At 43.0% G+C, this 18,308-nt stretch overlaps 1 protein-coding gene and 1 long non-coding RNA gene across 2 annotated transcripts in view; both read right to left on the bottom strand.

Moving 5' to 3' along the window:
* The window catches only part of LOC124483705, a 61,887-nt gene that overhangs the window by 6,789 nt on the left and 36,790 nt on the right, over nucleotides 1-18,308 (bottom strand). Inside the window, exons 8-9 of the mRNA XM_047044251.1 lie at nucleotides 8,030-8,611; nucleotides 5,943-6,506 (exon numbers count right to left, since the gene is read on the bottom strand). Coding sequence (XP_046900207.1) covers nucleotides 5,943-6,506; nucleotides 8,030-8,611 — 1,146 coding nt within the window. The remainder of the gene's footprint in view (nucleotides 1-5,942; nucleotides 6,507-8,029; nucleotides 8,612-18,308) is intronic.
* LOC124483264 lies at nucleotides 11,759-13,260 on the bottom strand. The gene is made up of 3 exons (XR_006957792.1): nucleotides 13,068-13,260; nucleotides 12,068-12,161; nucleotides 11,759-11,839 (listed from the first exon to the last, which is right to left on the bottom strand). It is a non-coding gene; the product is annotated as an uncharacterized LOC124483264 (long non-coding RNA).

Here is an 18,308-nt window from a genome sequence, read left to right as displayed (position 1 = left end):
GTCCTCTTCCTCCTCTCACTGTTACCCCTCTCCTTCTCTGGTTGTTGATATGTTCTAAGTTCTCCTTTGCTCACCAAACAAAACAGAGGCTCAAGGCCCTTTTTATGCTGCAGTCCTGATCGCAAATTGCTCACCAGACCTGAATGTTTGGAGATTTGAATAGTTGTGTGTTGTAGGTTGATGCTTTGAGACTTTACTTGAGAAGTGTGTGCAACAACTGAACATTGTGTGTAGTGTTTTGACAACAAGGTGATATGTAATTGACATCAGTGTGTAAACAAGGAAAGTCAGAGTCTAATGCAGATAAGGGAGTGTAAAGTAGTGATAAATTGGGTCGAGCAATTGGTACATGACGTTAAGGTTGTGAAAATTGTGCCAAAGTTTTGCTTTTTGTGTGTTAACAATTGTGAAAAAACTGTAATGTAGTCCTACAAGACTAGCCGCACGCCCTGATGAATCCCCCTAGTCTTACTGTAGTCCTACTCTAATTTAGTACAGTGGCAGACGCAAAATATTTACATACATTTAGGGTTAGTTTTAGGTTTGGGGTTTGGGTTTAGGGATGAGGGTTAGGGTTTGGATTTAGGGTTAAGATTTAGGGTTTAGGGATGAGGGTTAGGGTGTGGATTTAGGGTTAGGATTTAGGGTTAGGGAGGAGGAATGGACTAAACATCTAATGAGCAAAGGACACAACCTGAATCCAGTAGTGAACCGCTCTCTAGGGTCTGCGAAGGTGGTTCAGGCAGGAGGACTCAGTAGTGTTATTGACTTGATCGGTACAATACATGATTTTAATCATTGAATTTGGCATAATATTTATTCTCGCAGCTGCTCCCTGCCGCACCCAACGGAGACACAGTCTCGACATCCGAGCAGAGAGCAGCGACGCATCCCCAAACACAAAACCACATGCCAGACGAGAGACAAATGTATGAGACGGCTGCGTGTATGTGGACCCCTAATGTGCTAGAATGTGAACTGAGATGAGCCTTGTGTTGCCCTGCTTGACCTATGCTAGTGTAGCTCAGAGCAGACACTGCCCCTAAGCTTTATCTACTGTGAATGAGGAACTGAGTGATTAGGGATTCAGGCTTTTAATCAGAAGGTTGCCGTTATGTCCTTGGGCAAGGCACTTCACTCTACTTGCCTCGGGGGAATGTCCCTGTACTTACTGTAAGTTGCTCTGGTAAGTGTCTGCTAAATGACTACATGTGAATGTATTCATTACTTTTGTTTATGAATGTTCACAAAAACAGGCAAAAACTATATTTTTGTAGAAGGTGATCAGTTTTAGTTTTAGAGTTTTTTACAGTGAAGAAACAGAATCAGAATCAGAAAGGTTTCTAATCGCCATGAAAGTTTGCACAGACAAGGAATTTACTTTCTTAAATACATCTTTAATATGTGGTCTTACTACACTAAAGGTACAAAGTCAAACTAATATTAGGGGGCTAGGTATGTAAAAAAAAATGAATACAAAAAATATATAAATAAAGCCATATAAAGCCATAATATATATATATATATATATATATATATATATATATATATATATATATATATATATATATATATATATATACATATATACTGCATGTACATTCTCAAGATTACAAGAATAAACCAACTGCTTGTGTCTCAAAAACAGTGTATTTATCCATTAGCCTTCCTCCTAGCAGAGGAGTCGATATCCCAGCCTGTACTGAACAGGTTTGGACAAAGATTCACTGGTGTCCCACCAAAAGAAGGACAAGCCAGCCGCAGTAGCACAGCTGCCTTCACCTGAGTCTACTCCTCTGAACACCACCGCAGTGGATGAGACTTCCGTTTGAGACTGTCCCTGACACTGGTGATGACAACACACAGTAACATGCAGACAGAGTCAGAGGTGACAGAATACCTCAAGTCACCTGACATGGAAATTCTTAATAGATTCCCAAGAATAATTAGGGTTTTTATGCGCCATAACTGTCCTACCCCATCCAGCGCACCGGTTGAGAGACTTTTTATGCTGGGCAATATTGTACTTCAAATCAAAAGAAACCGGTTGACAGACAAACGTTTTGAAGAGCTTCTGTTGTTGAGGTACAACCGTTTCGTTGGTAGGCCTAGTGAGGAATAGATATGGCCTTCATTACTGATCATCAAGTATGATTAAAATATTTATATTTTTATATATGTCATTTTATTTATTCTGTTCATTTTTTCTGATCCCCGAACCTTCAATAGATTTAACCACAAGAAAAAAACATTTTGTTTAGGAAATTGGTTTTAGGACAAGAGGTGGTTAACATAATATAATTTGTTTACACAAATATATAATTATTTTTGAAAGTATAAGCCTTTTTGAAATTTGTATTGTTTGAAATAAACGTTCTTCTTTAAATAAACACTATTTTGTGTCTGTACTGTGTCCAGTGGCAGTTCTAGACACATTTTACTCGGGGGGCCAAGGGGGGACCAGTGTTTGATCAGAGGGGCACATAAAAAAACGGAAACAAATTATATTTAAACATTAAATACTTTAATTTAGCTTTACATTAAAATCCTATAAACTGCTCTGGCTCTCCCTCTTCCAGCTTTTTTGATTTACTGGAGTAAAAAGGCTGCAATGTCCCTTCCTCATTTCATGATGACTACTAGAAGAAGAGAAACAATGTGTAAAAAAAAAAGTGTATTTTTTTGTCAGCTCAGGGGGGCCAAAGGGGGGGCAGGGACATTTTTACAGGGGCACTGGCCCCTGTAGGCCCCCGTGTAGAAACGCCCCTCACTATGTCAAAAATGTTCTTGCAAATCTTTTAACTAAGTAAAACTTGCTACTATTAAAAGTAATAGTAAAAGTAATAAAATAAGTAATAATATTACTTTGTACAGAAAGTAATAATGTAACTTAAACACACTACTCTTACTGAACTATAATAAGTAATAACTAATATATAACTTTTTTAAGTAACTTCCCCCAACACTGCCTGTTAGTGATGTTATGTTTGAGATATAATGAGGTTGTGACATAATGATGTCCTAAAACTTACTAGACACACAATGTATGCATCGGTTTGGATAAAACTGACTGTTAAATGAGTAAATTAGGTTTTTACAGGGGCACTGGCCCCTGTAGGCCCCCGTGTAGAAACGCCCCTCATAAGTAATAATATTACTTTGTACAGAAAGTAATAATGTAACTTAAACACACTACTCTTACTGAACTATAATAAGTAATAACTAATATATAACTTTTTTAAGTAACTTCCCCCAACACTGCCTGTTAGTGATGTTATGTTTGAGATATAATGAGGTTGTGACATAATGATGTCCTAAAACTTACTAGACACACTATGTATGCATCGGTTTGGATAAAACTGACTGTTAAATGAGTAAATGAGGTTGTTGAGAGTGGCCGCTGTCCGTGGTGCTGCAGTGTAAACATTGAGATTTACAATTTTGAACTAAGAAGAGAAACATATTCTTGTTTGAACCGATCTTGAATATTTAAACTGGCATAACATAAAAACAGTATTAGTTGCTGCTTGTGTTTTATTTCCATCTCTGTTGATTGCTAATAATCACCTTTACCAACAAACTGTGGTTGAGGCCTGTGATTGAGGTTTGCAGCAAATAAATCTGATGGTGGCAATTTTTACTTCTTTATTAGTGTCAGATTTCATCAAGCCTTGATTATTACACATAAATACCAGATTTTGGTCCAGATAAGTGATGAAGTTAAAGGAAAAGTAGTATGTTTATTTAGTAGGCAATACTTATCAACAATGTTCCCACTATTCCCTTGTATGAAAAGTATAATTTCATAAAAATAAATGTATATCATCATAAAAAAATAAAAAAATAAACAGTAACCCACAATTTAAAGCTTATAGTTATTTATATGCAGGGTTTTCTGTCCTAATTTCTAGGGTTAACACATTTCAAAAGACAGGAGACATGAGAGAGCCTGAGCTGGTTGCCATAGGGATGGTCATGAAGCCGTTCTGAGGGAGGTGTGACTTCATCAGCTCACTCCAGACTCTGGCCCCCTGGAGGTCAGAGGTCAGGGACAAACACAGTGCTATCTGGGAGACCGTTACTATGACAACATCAGGAGTCATCATGGCTGTGGTTTATACTCACAGGTGATTGGTCCGACTGAGACTGGTTTGAGGGGTACGAGTTCGTCGACAGAGCGGACAAACCTTCTTGAACACATCTGTGGAGAGACACCAGCGAGTCAGAGAGACTAGAGAGTCAGAGAGACCAGAGAGACCAGGAAGGAGGGTGGGAGGACTCACAGGAGAGCAGGAGGAGTTCCTCTGATCACACAGGTTGAGGCTGCAGTGCAGGTAGACATCCCTGTAGTCCCCCTGGAACAGGAACAGCAGCGCAGAGAAGCGAGCCTGGAGGGACAAGCCATTCTCGTCCACGGTCACCTGGTGACGGTTGGTAGAACACCTGGTGGAACAGGGGGGTTAGACAAACACACACACACACACACTTCTTCTCCTCTCTCCAGGCTCACATACCTGTGCTGGATGAGGAAGTGTTTCAGGAGGTCATCGGGATCAGGGGAGTGGGTGGTGTAGCAGTCCTCCAAAACGACCACAAAGATGCCAGCGTCCGTCTCTTCAACCGACACGCCCACATGCAGGGCAGAGCCCAGGGGCAGAGTGACACGGCCTGCTGGGTAAGGAGCTGTGTAGTTGGCATCACGGAACAGAGACATGGAAGTCCTGGCCTTGGCACCCTCATCTTTCACCGCACCTTCAAGTCTGTCAAGATATGGGACAGGTAAACAACAAGGTCAAAACAAACAAGTTGAAATTGGAAACAAAGTGTGCCAATGTTTGAGTTTGTGAGGGTCCACCTACTCCAGGTATGGTTTGATGGCCACATCCAGGCTGGCTTCTGTCTCCAGAGGATAGGAGCAGGAGAAAGGGATCCTCAGGGGTTGAACCAAGGTCTCACTGAATGGGTAGACAAATAGACTGTTGGAGTAGATGGCGTGGCTGCCGTTGGTCTGGAGAGAGGAGGAAGAAGATAACAGGTGTTTAGAGAAAGGCAGGCAGGACTACAGAAAAACTGAGAAAGATGTAGAGTAACCGTGTCCTCACGGTCAGAGTGGTTCCACAGCTGCCCTCCCTGCGCTCCACCTGGAACCACACTGTCCCGTTACGCTCCTGGGAGGAGCAGCGGGGGTCGGCCAGGTGAGCAGAGGAGGAGTCCAGACGTTTGGCCGCTAGCTGAGACTTGAGGAGACCCACGTCAAGGTAGCTCCTCCCACACACCAGCTCTGGGGTTACTTTTGAAAAAGGAGGGAATGAGAGAAAGAAAGGCAGCGAGAGGTAAAAGATGGGAAATAAAATAAAATACAAAATAATAATAATTAACATCCAAAAAGGAAAATTCCTCTCCTTTAATAGATACTGTCTAGACATACGGTACACAAATATGATTTCTCCTGCTTACATCCCAATTGATGTGTTATTTTTGTCTAGTTGAAAATGAAAACAATTAATTTTGTCCTCGTGAGTCCAGGTGACGTTATTTTGACTTGTGCAGTCTTTACACTTACTGGTGATGGTTTTAGTTGTTGGTCTGGAGGTGGCAGTAGTGGTTGGAGGAAGGGTAGTGGTGGTGGTGGAGTTCCCCCAACCAACTAGGAAGAGATGTAAACAAAACAACGGGTTAAAAGTAGCTGTTTGAAAACTGTGATAAAAAAAGTAGTCTCAGTAAGAAATACTGAGAATAAGAAAAATGAATGGCAAATTGTAAATTGTTGAATCGTATACATTCTCGTTATTTCTAACATGTAATAACATGTTAAAAACTACAACAATTTTGGACAAATGTTTAAGACTATGACTTGATAATAATGGTATTGAACGATAAGATGCTCTAGCATTCCAAATTTCAGACAAAGTAATTACAAGCAGTCCACAATGGTTACATACCTGCACAATAAGCCAAGTAACAACCAACTGGTGTGACAAACTTGTAGACGTAGTAGTTGCCAGGACAGGCTTTGACATGGATGGGGTTTGACCTAAATGCACAGCAGTTGCCGTTGCCAGCGCCCCAGGACCATTTCCCACAGGTTCCCCGTTCCACCACGCCGTCTCTCAGCTGGGGGTGAGGGGTGGTCATCCACAAAGCAGCGTGGGTCCCACACATGTTCTCTTCCACACACGTCTCGGGCATCTGGGTGCTGTTCCCCCCCAGGAACAAGCGATACCATCCCTGCCAATTGATATGCTGGTCACAGTGCAGGTTACCATTGTTTCTGAAGTCCGTTGAACGCCAGGCATCGTCCAGAACTGAGTACTGGCTACAGGGGTCAGCACAGCGAAGAGTACCGTTGACACTGATACAGTCCTGGCCTGCTGGGCAAGGTGTGCCCCCACACAGGAACACCACAGGAGGGGGAGTGGTGGAGGGAAGGGTGGTGGTGGTGGAGGGAAGGGTGATGGTGGTAGTGGAAGGAGGGGTGGTTGTGGTGGTGGAGTTTCCTTGACCAACTGAGAAGAGAGGTAAACAACACGACTGGGCTAAAGCAGCTGTTTGAAAACTGTAAATATTAAACAAATACCGAGATATTAAATTAAGTCAATGTCAACTCTAATATAGCATAATATATAAATTAACATGTTAATATATTAATTAATTTAGTAAAAGTATATGGGACCAGAACTACCAATGAAAAATCATTTCTGTACGCACAGTAGGCTAAGGGATACATTTGATGAGTAGTGGAGTTTGCCTTCACAAAGTAGCCTACATTATTTTTCAACAACAACACACTTCAGAGTGTATCATCTTGCTTATACCATGACCACTTGCCGAAGACAAAAAATATGTGTCATTGCCGTTTACTTATATTTTCGATTTTTATCAAATTCCACCAAGAAATTTGGAACTGATGTAGCATTTGAGTTAACTAGTGTGTTAACTTGTTACCTGGAGGCATGATAAAAATGATGTTCATAATACCTGGAAAGCAAGCTTTGCCATCCATTAGTTAACACGTAGGCTATTTGTAATGGAACTTGCAAGACGACCTATAGATACGAGGTGCTAGTAGACCATAGTAGCAGAAAGTTAAGCTAGCCCATCGCAACCCAAAGTCTTGACTGGAAAGTCAACTTCTACTGTGACCAGGTACCTAGCTATGAACAAACTTGTGTAACTTCCTTGCTGAACAACATTTTAATTGGCAATTTGGCCAAACACATTTTCCCCCCCAAAGATGATGATAGCTAGTTTTGAAAACAAAAATAAAAACATTTTAAGATGATTTACATCAGACAGTGCCAGTTGAGCATTGTTGAGGAACAATCTTGCCATCGTAGTTTGAATGAGCTATTTCCAAATGGTTTTTGTTTGGGTGAAATTCTGATTCGCTAAAGTGGATATTTTATTTTTATGGGAGAATGGAATTGTATTAGCCTGGCTGCCAGCCCAACTTAGCCCTGCCCATAAAAAAAATTGTTCGGGAAGTTGGGTCTGGGGAAGCTCGGTTGGGGAAAAACTATGTCCGAACAGGAGCTGTTCGGACCAATGAAATTGTCAGGGTGGGCTTTATACGATGATGGACAGATGATCAACAGTAACGTAATCAACCACGTCACCAAAGAGCGCTTGGGTTGAATTCGTTTTCAACAAACAACATATTACGTTGCTCTGATTGGTTGTAGGTCTATCCAATTGAGCGAAGAGGCATTTGTTTTACGAGTTCGGTTGAAACACGCCCCATACTCACAGCCCAACGGAGAGTTATCAGACTCATATCCTGACTAGAATTATGAGCATGACAACGTCAGGCTAGAATTGTATCTACATGTTAATGAATTATCGTGTTTACTAATAATCCATGTGGACGCCAGAAATAATTGAACTGTGATGTGTAAAGAGGCTCTTGGTTGTTGAAGAATAATGCACACCCTTCCAAGTCAATCACAATTGAGAATTCACCAAGGTCATAGTGCAATTATGACTAATTATGACTATGACTGGTAACAAGCAGTCCACAATGGTTACATACCTGCACAATAAGCCAACCAACAATTATTTGGTGTGACAAACTTGTAGACGTAGTAGTTGCCAGGACAGGCTTTGACATGGATGGGGTTTGACCTAAATGCACAGCAGTTGCCGTTGCCAGCGCCCCAGGACCATTTCCCACAGGTTCCCCGTTCCACCACGCCGTCTCTCAGCTGGGGGTGAGGGGTGGTCATCCACAAAGCAGCGTGGGTCCCACACATGTTCTCTTCCACACACGTCTCTGGCATCTGGGTGCTGTTCCCCCCCAGGAACAAGCGATACCATCCCTGCCAACTGATATGCTGGTCACAGTGCAGGTTACCATCGTTTCTGAAGTCCGTTGAACGCCAGGCATCGTCCAGAACTGAGTACTGGCTACAGGGGTCAGCACAGCGAAGAGTACCGTTGACACTGATACAGTCCTGGCCTGCTGGGCAAGGTGTGCCCCCACACAGGAACACCACAGGTGAGGGAGTGGTGGAGGGAAGGGTGGTGGTGGTGGAGAGAAGGGTGGTGGTGGTGGAGGGAAGGGTGGTGGTGGTGGAAGGAGGGGTGGTTGTGGTGGTGGAGTTTCCTTGACCAACTGAGAAGAGAGGTAAACAACACGACTGGGCTAAAGCAGCTGTTTGAAAACTGTAAACAATAAACAAATACTGAAAAGTGAATGACAACTCTAATTAACAAACTAATATGTTAATAAGTCAAACAATGGAGGTGTGGGAAAATGTATCATGTATTCTATGTCAGTTACTCATTCAACTGTAATCAATACTGTGCATCAAACTGTAATCAATACTGTGTATCATACTTTAATCAATACTAAGTATCAAACTGTAATCAATAATGTGTATCCAACTGTAATCAATACTGTGTATCAAACTGTAAACAATACTGTGTATCAAACTGTAATCAGTACGGTGTATCAAAGACAGATTTGAAAAAAAGAGTAAGCTCTGGCTTAGTAGGGGTCAAGTGGAGACATACACTGTGAGCAAGGGACCCCTTACACTTGACCATCTGACCTAGCTTCTAGCACTCTTGATATGGTAACCTGTCCTGAAATATCATGGCTGTTGGGTCTGTGATGTAGCATCTGCCTGATCAAATACCAAACACCTGTTGGCTGTACGTCATCTATGTTTTTGGCTGATCGTTATGAACTCTGTCCTTTCACCTTCATGCCTCAGAGAGATTTTGCTACTACCGCTGTGTGTGCACCTGTACATCATCTCTTCAATCAGCTGATGGATATTGATTAGTATTGTCTAATACTCATGAACCCATAACTTGACCTGATAGAAACACAACTCCTGTGGAGACAAACAAAACTTTCTTCCACACTGGTAAAATAAAGGAATGACTGAAAGACGGAATAGATATGATACTGAATGAGTGACTAAACAAGTTAACTTGATACATTTACATGATAAGTCTACATTTGAATGTATTGCAAGTTGACCACACAACCACCAGGTAGCGCATGTTCTGGAACAGGACTGGGGAATGCGTTCTGGAACAGGACTGGAGAGATGAATCGATGTAATATGTATTTTGTGTATCAATCATTTAACAGCCCTGCAATTGAAACATGGATCGTTTAACACTCACCCTCACAGACGACCCCGGCATCTTCACCGTGTACACAGTCGTGTGAGCCGAAGGGCAGGTGGCTGCAGTTTGCCAGGGAGGACTCTGACCCCGAACACCTGACGTCGTCCAGCCAGATTTGCCCGCTGCCCTGGCCGAAATAGCCATATGATGGAGCAGACAGGGCGCGGCCACAGCCCAGCTGACTACACACCACCTGGGCATCCTGCAGGTCCCAGTAGTCATCACACACCGTCCCCCACTGGTCCTGGTGGTAGATCTCCACTCTGCCGGAGCAGGCAGGGTTGTCAGGGTAACCGTTGACCAATCTCAGAGGATCGACAGCTACAAAGTACAGACGGCAGCCCAGAGAAAGTTGCATGAAGATCATATTGTTATACTTTACATGTGTTCATTTCCTGTTTGCGAGCAACAGTAAAAACTTTTAATAGAGCGAATGTGAATACATTTAAAGTTGACAAAGACTTGCCAGAGCAATTGTATGCCGACACATTTGTGAGAGAATGAAGGAAAATGTACAAAATGAGTTCTTCTTAATTTCTGTGTTTGGGCATGTTTGTAACTTTTGATACACAAATAATGAAACATCTCTCCATAAGCACAAACCCCTGTCCTGATTCAGTCGTTCACTGTTCTGTGTTTGTGTGTTGTAGTGTTGTGTTTCTCCACTAGATGTCGCCTGTATTCAGCTCCTTCTTGTTGTTACAGGTGTGTGTCATTACTAAGCAGTCTGACTGCCCACCTCTAAAACCCAGTCTTCTGGGTCACCCTCTGCCAGACTGTCTTGTGTGCGTTACCAAGCCTCTCACACTCACCTTCACAGACGACCCCGGCATCTTCATGGTGTCCACAGTTGTGTGAGCCAAAGGGCAGGTGGCTGCACTCTGCCAGGGAGGACTCTGACCCCGAACACCTGACATCGTCCAGCCAGATGGGCCCGCTGCCCTGGCCGAAGCTAGCATACATCGGAGCAGACAGGGCGCGGCCACAGCCCAGCTGTCGACACACCACTTGGGCATCCTGCAGGTCCCAGTAGTCGTCACACACCGTCCCCCACTGGTCCTGGTGGTAGATCTCCACTCTGCCGGAGCAGGAAGTGTTCCCCCCAGCCAGACGTAAGTCCCCCTCTGCTGATGAGGGGGTGGTGGGTACCAGGGTAGTGGTGGAAGGAGGGGTGGTGGTGGTGGAGATCCCTCGACTCACTGTGGAAGAAAAGTAAACAACATAACCGTTATAAAACAGCTGAGTGTTATTCTAAATAAATACTGAGAGAATGATGACCAGTAGATACGAGGGGCTGGTCCCTAGCGACAGAATGGTATGTGTATACTGATTGAGTGTATATCAATGAATGACTGCTAACTATGACTAAAAAACATTCCATTACGCGCAGTACAAAATGGTTTCAAACCTGCACAATAAGTCGCATGACAAAAACTGGGCTCGACAAACTTGTAGACGTAGTAGTTTCCAGGACAGGCTTTGACATGGATCGGGTTTGACCTAAAGTAACAGCAGTCGTCCATCCAGTGCCCACACACACCGCGCTCCACCACCCTGTCTCCCAGCTGGGGGTGAGGAGCAGTGAGCCACAAAGGGGCGTGGGTCCCACACATGTACTTTTCCACACACGTGTCTGGCATCTGGGTGCTGTTCCCCCCCAGGAACAAGCGATACCATCCCTGCCAACTGATATACTGGTCACAGTGCAGGTTACCATCATTGAAGTCTGTTGAACGCCAGGTATCGTTCAAAACTGAGTACTGGCTACAGGGGTCAGCACAGCGAAGAGAACCGTTGACACTGATGCAGTCCTGGCCTGCTGGGCAAGGTGTGCCCCCACACAGGAATACCACAGGAGGGGGAGTTGTGGAGGGAAGGGTGGTGGTGGTGGAAGGAAGGGTGGTGGTTGTTGGTCTAGAGGTAGTGGTGGTGGTGGTGAAAGGAGGGGTGGTGGTAGTAGGAGGGGTGGTGGTAGTAGGAGGGGTGGTGGTAATAGGAGGGGTGGCGGTGGTTGCTGGTCTAAGGGTGGTGGTGGTGGTGGTGAAAGGAGGGGTGGTGGTAGTAGGAGGGGTGGTGGTGGTTGCTGGTCTAAGCGTGGTGGTGGTGGTGGTGAAAGGAGGGGTGGTGGTAGTAGGAGGGGTGGTGGTGGTTGCTGGTCTAGAGGTGGTGGTGGTGAAAGAAGGGGTGGTGGATTGACCAACTGGGAATAGAGGTAAACCAACAACACAAGTTAAGCAGCTGTTTAAAAACTGTAAACAATTAATACTGAGAAGAAATAAAGTCAATAAACAAATTATGTAAATGTGAATGATTGTGTCTCATTGTATTTTGTTAAGCTACAATCACATAAATTGTCCATGATATACATTTCCCTTTTAGACTCGTCAGCAGATATACTTTGCCAGAAACAACATGTTTTACATCCTACCTGAAGTATGATGAAGAGCTTGTATGACCAGGAGTAAGAACAGACCCTCTGACATCATCATCATGCAAGGCTTCATTCTCGTCAGACAAAAAACCTTAAAAACATTTACATTCACATGAGCATCACAAGCTCAGGTTAGTTTGTTTGCTTACTATCAAGGCGCACCATTGTCATCGCACTCACTCATCCCACAGTGTTTGCACTACATGAAGGGTGTGAAAATGTGCATCTCGTTCCCCAAAACATAGCTATTATTTGTAGAAGGTTCTGTAGCTGTAATTTCAGTACCAGAAGAGTCCAGCATGAATTACTTGACTTAATATGAATGTATTATATTAGGTTAGGGAATTGGGCTATTAATCAGAAGGCAAGGCACTTCACCCTTCTTGCACGAGAGGGAATGGCCCTGTACTTACTGTAAGTCACTCTGGATAAGAACGTCTGCTAAGTGACTAAATGTAAATTGTGTTGAAGCGTTAACTTTACTTCAAGGTATTAATTCTTAAAGTCAGCTCAGTTAGGAGAATAACATGCTTATTTTAAGATTATGTTTGCTAGTTGTTAATCTTATTTCAAGATATAAATTCAAAATGTCAGCTCATTTAGAGACTATAGTCTTCATTTAAAATTACTCTGTCTCAAATAAATATGATTTCATTGCTTGTAGTAAGCTCAGTTTGCTCGAATTATATCCTTTTTGTCTAGTTTTAAGGCACATTATGATTTTTTCAGTGGCTAGACTTTTTAGCTAGTTTTAAGAATTGTAACCTAGTACATTTTTCTTACGCCATTTTTGGCATTGTATGACAGCATAGGGGGGAATTCGCGGTTTCGTTTGGAATACGACTAAACCAGAAACAGCTAAAAAAAAGTATCGAAAATTGGGATATAACATTTGGAAAGTGGTCATTTTTATTAAATTAATCACTATTGCCAATAGAGTCAAGCAAATTCAAATATATAATCACAATGAAGTGCCCAGGTAGGTGTTAGTACTTACATGCACTAGAACGTAGATCTGATCACACTGCTCTCTCCTCAGTCAAAGTGAAGACACTGATGAAAGCCTCAAATGGGCATTTTTATTCTGTTCTGCACCTGCCTGCTGCCAGCACATGGAGGCGTGTTTTACGTCTAGAGTTAGGTGGACATAAACCTCGAATCCAAAGCCACCATTATTGCAAACAATGGACAAACAAGTTTGCCAAGAGAACACTACATTTACTGGAACATGTACAATCACACTCTGGGTGTATTCCAAATTCCATCATACCTGCTGCATTGCTAGTAGCACACAGGCCACCCAATCAGGTTATGTGATTAGCTGTGTGAGTGATTAGGCCTGTGGGTGACTGTAGACGTGTCATATTTACTCCCTGCACTACCCACTGTTTGTGCATCGCTTTGGACAAAAGTGTCTGTGTCGCTGTCCGTGGTGCTGCAGGGGTCCACTACAGGAGGTACAAAGCATAACTGGTATATTTTTGACAAAGCAAAACTCACACATCCGATTAATAACTTTATTGGATTTCCATCTATCCTTAAAATGTGTTGTTTTCGTAAATAACCATGAAACGTAGTAGACCCCTCAGTCTGCGGTCTGATTGGACAAAGCTTTGGACGACAGTTTACCTAGTAAACTGTCGTTTACTAGGTAAACTAGAAGTAAACTAGAGTTTACTAGAAGGAAAGAACACAACGACACTCATCTAGCAAGTTTCTGTGCCAAGGGCACATCACACAACTCCTGCATTCAGGGCTGGACTGGAACAACAAAATGGCCCTGGCATTTTTGCTCAGACTGGCCCACCACAATCGGTCGGTCGGTCAGACACCTGCTCCTCTGCCTGACAGGTGCCATGGCCACTCACCTCTCCTCCATGTTCTGTGTTCACCTGTCTTACCAAAAAGTCAGGTACTTTAGGCTTCGAAACTGAAGCTACAGCACTTACTGTAATATGTCGGTTATTTTTGCACATGTCTGGGATGCCTTCATTGGGGGTTGAAATAATCTGTCTGTCTGGCATTACTACATGTTTTGGTTTGTCCCATTAAAGCCAAATCACTTAAACACAATTATAATGCAGAATGCAATTGCCCTACATTGAAATGTGTCATGTGATCTTGAATGGCATAGAACAGAGGGAATCTGGAGGATAGAAAGGGGTTACATGTAGGTCAGAGAGGACAGGTGAGAAGGTGATTGTTTATCTAACAGGTTCACAATCCCTTGCCACCAAACAATACAATGCAACAATGCTGGCTGAACAGGTTTCTGTGCCAAATGAACACTGAATACCTTTCACGTGACTAATGTGTGAGTGTCTTTCATTTCCTGAAAAAAAGTGACTAGCACTACAGTCTGCCTTTGACGGCATGGGTGAACAGGGACATGGAAATATTGAATGTATTTTAACAATAATGTAATTATTATTCAATATCTTGCATCTTTAGAAGAATGTTTTCATTTGGGTATTGTGTGCTTTTTCTTGATTCATTTTCTGAAGATTTGACACAATAAAGCAACACTCCTCTCTCCTCCTCTCTCCTCCTCCTCTCCTCCTCCTCCTCTCTTCCTCTTCCCCTCTCCTCCTCTCTTTTCCTTTCCTTCTCTCTCCTCCTCTCTTCCTCCTCTCTCTTCCTCTCCCCCTCCACTGGCCTCTTCCTCCCTCCTCTTTTCCTCCTCCACTCTCCTCTTTCCTCTCCTCCTCCTCTCTTCTCTCCTGCTTTCTCTTCCTCTCTCCTGCTCCTCTTCTCCTCTCTCTTCTCTCGTCCTCTTCTTCTCCTCTTCTCCTCTCCCCTCCTCTTCCTCTCTCCTCCTCTCTCCTTCTCCTCTCGCCCTACTGCAGCAGTGTGACTCAGTGAGAAATTAAAGGGGTTTGATATTTCCAGTAAATGAGAGACACGATAGGAACATGAAAGTTCTGCAGTGAACGAAAAACCCGCTTGACTGGCGTGGTGGTATTGTGTGGTGTTGCACAGGATCACCAGTGTGCTCCAATGCAAGGGTAGTATATCTCATCCAGAGTAGTAGTTGCTTGTGTTGAAATGTACCCAGTAGAGAGGTGATGGCACCAATGACTCCGTACCTCCGTATAGCCATATTTTCAAATGACACACACATACCATTCATAACAGTACACACAAAAAGCATTTGCTGCACACTACCAAGCATTCACAGCACACAGTAGTGCAAAATTGAAAACACAAGTCTCAAAATGGAACACACCATATGAACGACTGACTCTGGAGAGTGAGCCATTTCAACTTTTGTAAAATGTCTCACTGTAGGCCACATTTTTTCATAGTCATAAAACAGCACACATATGCAGCAAAAAAAGTTTTATTTTTTGAACAGTACAGTGCAGTCAGCGGGCCTGCTCAACCCATTGCAGCACACAAAGTGATGTTCCCACCACGCTCGGCAGGGACCTCAACAATGGTGCGCTGGCCAATGACATTTCTGCCCGCCGCCTCCTCTTCACCAGGTTGAATCCAACCTCATCAATGAATATGTATTCATGTATTCATATAGATCATTAGCTGTGTCATGATCCTGGATCTGCTGGAACAGACAGCATGATAATGCAAGTTACTGTATAGTATGGACACAGATGGGTCAACACAGTGGGGTACAGTGAGACACATTACAGATGCAATGTATGCATGTGTCAGTGCTGAATGTATGGGACTTATAAAATCTTGCCGTAACTCCTTGATGTGTTCCGGTCGAATAGGACCCTGTACACTTGTTTCATCCGCATGCCATTCCTGCGGAGAACACTGTACAGTGTAGAGAGGGTAACGGTCTGGATGTTTCTGAATGTGGCATGGTCGTGGTTCTCTTTCAGTCCTGCAAAATACAAATACAGTGAGCACACTGTTTTCTATTGATATGCAATATTTGAGTACACAAGGCAAATATAATTTATACCTGTTCTCCATTCTAATGTTTCTAATGATGGCAGCAACTGTGAAGCGGCTGAGATTTGGTTGGATCCTCTGGTCAGCCTCCCTCATGCTCAAACCATGGTTGAGCACATGGTCAACCACAGTGGCCCGAATCTCATTAGAGATCACCGTTCTCCTTCTTTTTCCTCCACCTCCTGCTTCTCCTCTTCCTCCTCCTCCTCCTCCTCGTCATCCTCTTCCTTGTCCTCTTACTTGTCCTCTTCCTTGTCCTCTTCTTGTCCTCTTCCTCCTCTCACTGTTACCCCTCTCCTTCTCTGGTTGTTGATATGTTCTAAGTTCTCCTTTGCTCACCAAACAAAACAGAGGCTCAAGGCCCTTTTTATGCTGCAGTCCTGATCGCAAATTGCTCACCAGACCTGAATGTTTGGAGATTTGAATAGTTGTGTGTTGTAGGTTGATGCTTTGAGACTTTACTTGAGAAGTGTGTGCAACAACTGAACATTGTGTGTAGTGTTTTGACAACAAGGTGATATGTAATTGACATCAGTGTGTAAACAAGGAAAGTCAGAGTCTAATGCAGATAAGGGAGTGTAAAGTAGTGATAAATTGGGTCGAGCAATTGGTACATGACGTTAAGGTTGTGAAAATTGTGCCAAAGTTTTGCTTTTTGTGTGTTAACAATTGTGAAAAAACTGTAATGTAGTCCTACAAGACTAGCCGCACGCCCTGATGAATCCCCCTAGTCTTACTGTAGTCCTACTCTAATTTAGTACAGTGGCAGACGCAAAATATTTACATACATTTAGGGTTAGTTTTAGGTTTGGGGTTTGGGTTTAGGGATGAGGGTTAGGGTTTGGATTTAGGGTTAAGATTTAGGGTTTAGGGATGAGGGTTAGGGTGTGGATTTAGGGTTAGGATTTAGGGTTAGGGAGGAGGAATGGACTAAACATCTAATGAGCAAAGGACACAACCTGAATCCAGTAGTGAACCGCTCTCTAGGGTCTGCGAAGGTGGTTCAGGCAGGAGGACTCAGTAGTGTTATTGACTTGATCGGTACAATACATGATTTTAATCATTGAATTTGGCATAATATTTATTCTCGCAGCTGCTCCCTGCCGCACCCAACGGAGACACAGTCTCGACATCCGAGCAGAGAGCAGCGACGCATCCCCAAACACAAAACCACATGCCAGACGAGAGACAAATGTATGAGACGGCTGCGTGTATGTGGACCCCTAATGTGCTAGAATGTGAACTGAGATGAGCCTTGTGTTGCCCTGCTTGACCTATGCTAGTGTAGCTCAGAGCAGACACTGCCCCTAAGCTTTATCTACTGTGAATGAGGAACTGAGTGATTAGGGATTCAGGCTTTTAATCAGAAGGTTGCCGTTATGTCCTTGGGCAAGGCACTTCACTCTACTTGCCTCGGGGGAATGTCCCTGTACTTACTGTAAGTTGCTCTGGTAAGTGTCTGCTAAATGACTACATGTGAATGTATTCATTACTTTTGTTTATGAATGTTCACAAAAACAGGCAAAAACTATATTTTTGTAGAAGGTGATCAGTTTTAGTTTTAGAGTTTTTTACAGTGAAGAAACAGAATCAGAATCAGAAAGGTTTCTAATCGCCATGAAAGTTTGCACAGACAAGGAATTTACTTTCTTAAATACATCTTTAATATGTGGTCTTACTACACTAAAGGTACAAAGTCAAACTAATATTAGGGGGCTAGGTATGTAAAAAAAAATGAATACAAAAAATATATAAATAAAGCCATATAAAGCCATAATATATATATATATATATATATATATATATATATATATATATATATATATATATATATATATATATATATATATACATATATACTGCATGTACATTCTCAAGATTACAAGAATAAACCAACTGCTTGTGTCTCAAAAACAGTGTATTTATCCATTAGCCTTCCTCCTAGCAGAGGAGTCGATATCCCAGCCTGTACTGAACAGGTTTGGACAAAGATTCACTGGTGTCCCACCAAAAGAAGGACAAGCCAGCCGCAGTAGCACAGCTGCCTTCACCTGAGTCTACTCCTCTGAACACCACCGCAGTGGATGAGACTTCCGTTTGAGACTGTCCCTGACACTGGTGATGACAACACACAGTAACATGCAGACAGAGTCAGAGGTGACAGAATACCTCAAGTCACCTGACATGGAAATTCTTAATAGATTCCCAAGAATAATTAGGGTTTTTATGCGCCATAACTGTCCTACCCCATCCAGCGCACCGGTTGAGAGACTTTTTATGCTGGGCAATATTGTACTTCAAATCAAAAGAAACCGGT

This window comes from Hypomesus transpacificus, chromosome 21 (assembly GCF_021917145.1).
Source record: "Hypomesus transpacificus isolate Combined female chromosome 21, fHypTra1, whole genome shotgun sequence".
In the NCBI taxonomy this organism is placed as follows: domain Eukaryota; kingdom Metazoa; phylum Chordata; class Actinopteri; order Osmeriformes; family Osmeridae; genus Hypomesus; species Hypomesus transpacificus.
This window is presented reverse-complemented; position numbering and strand designations above follow the sequence as displayed.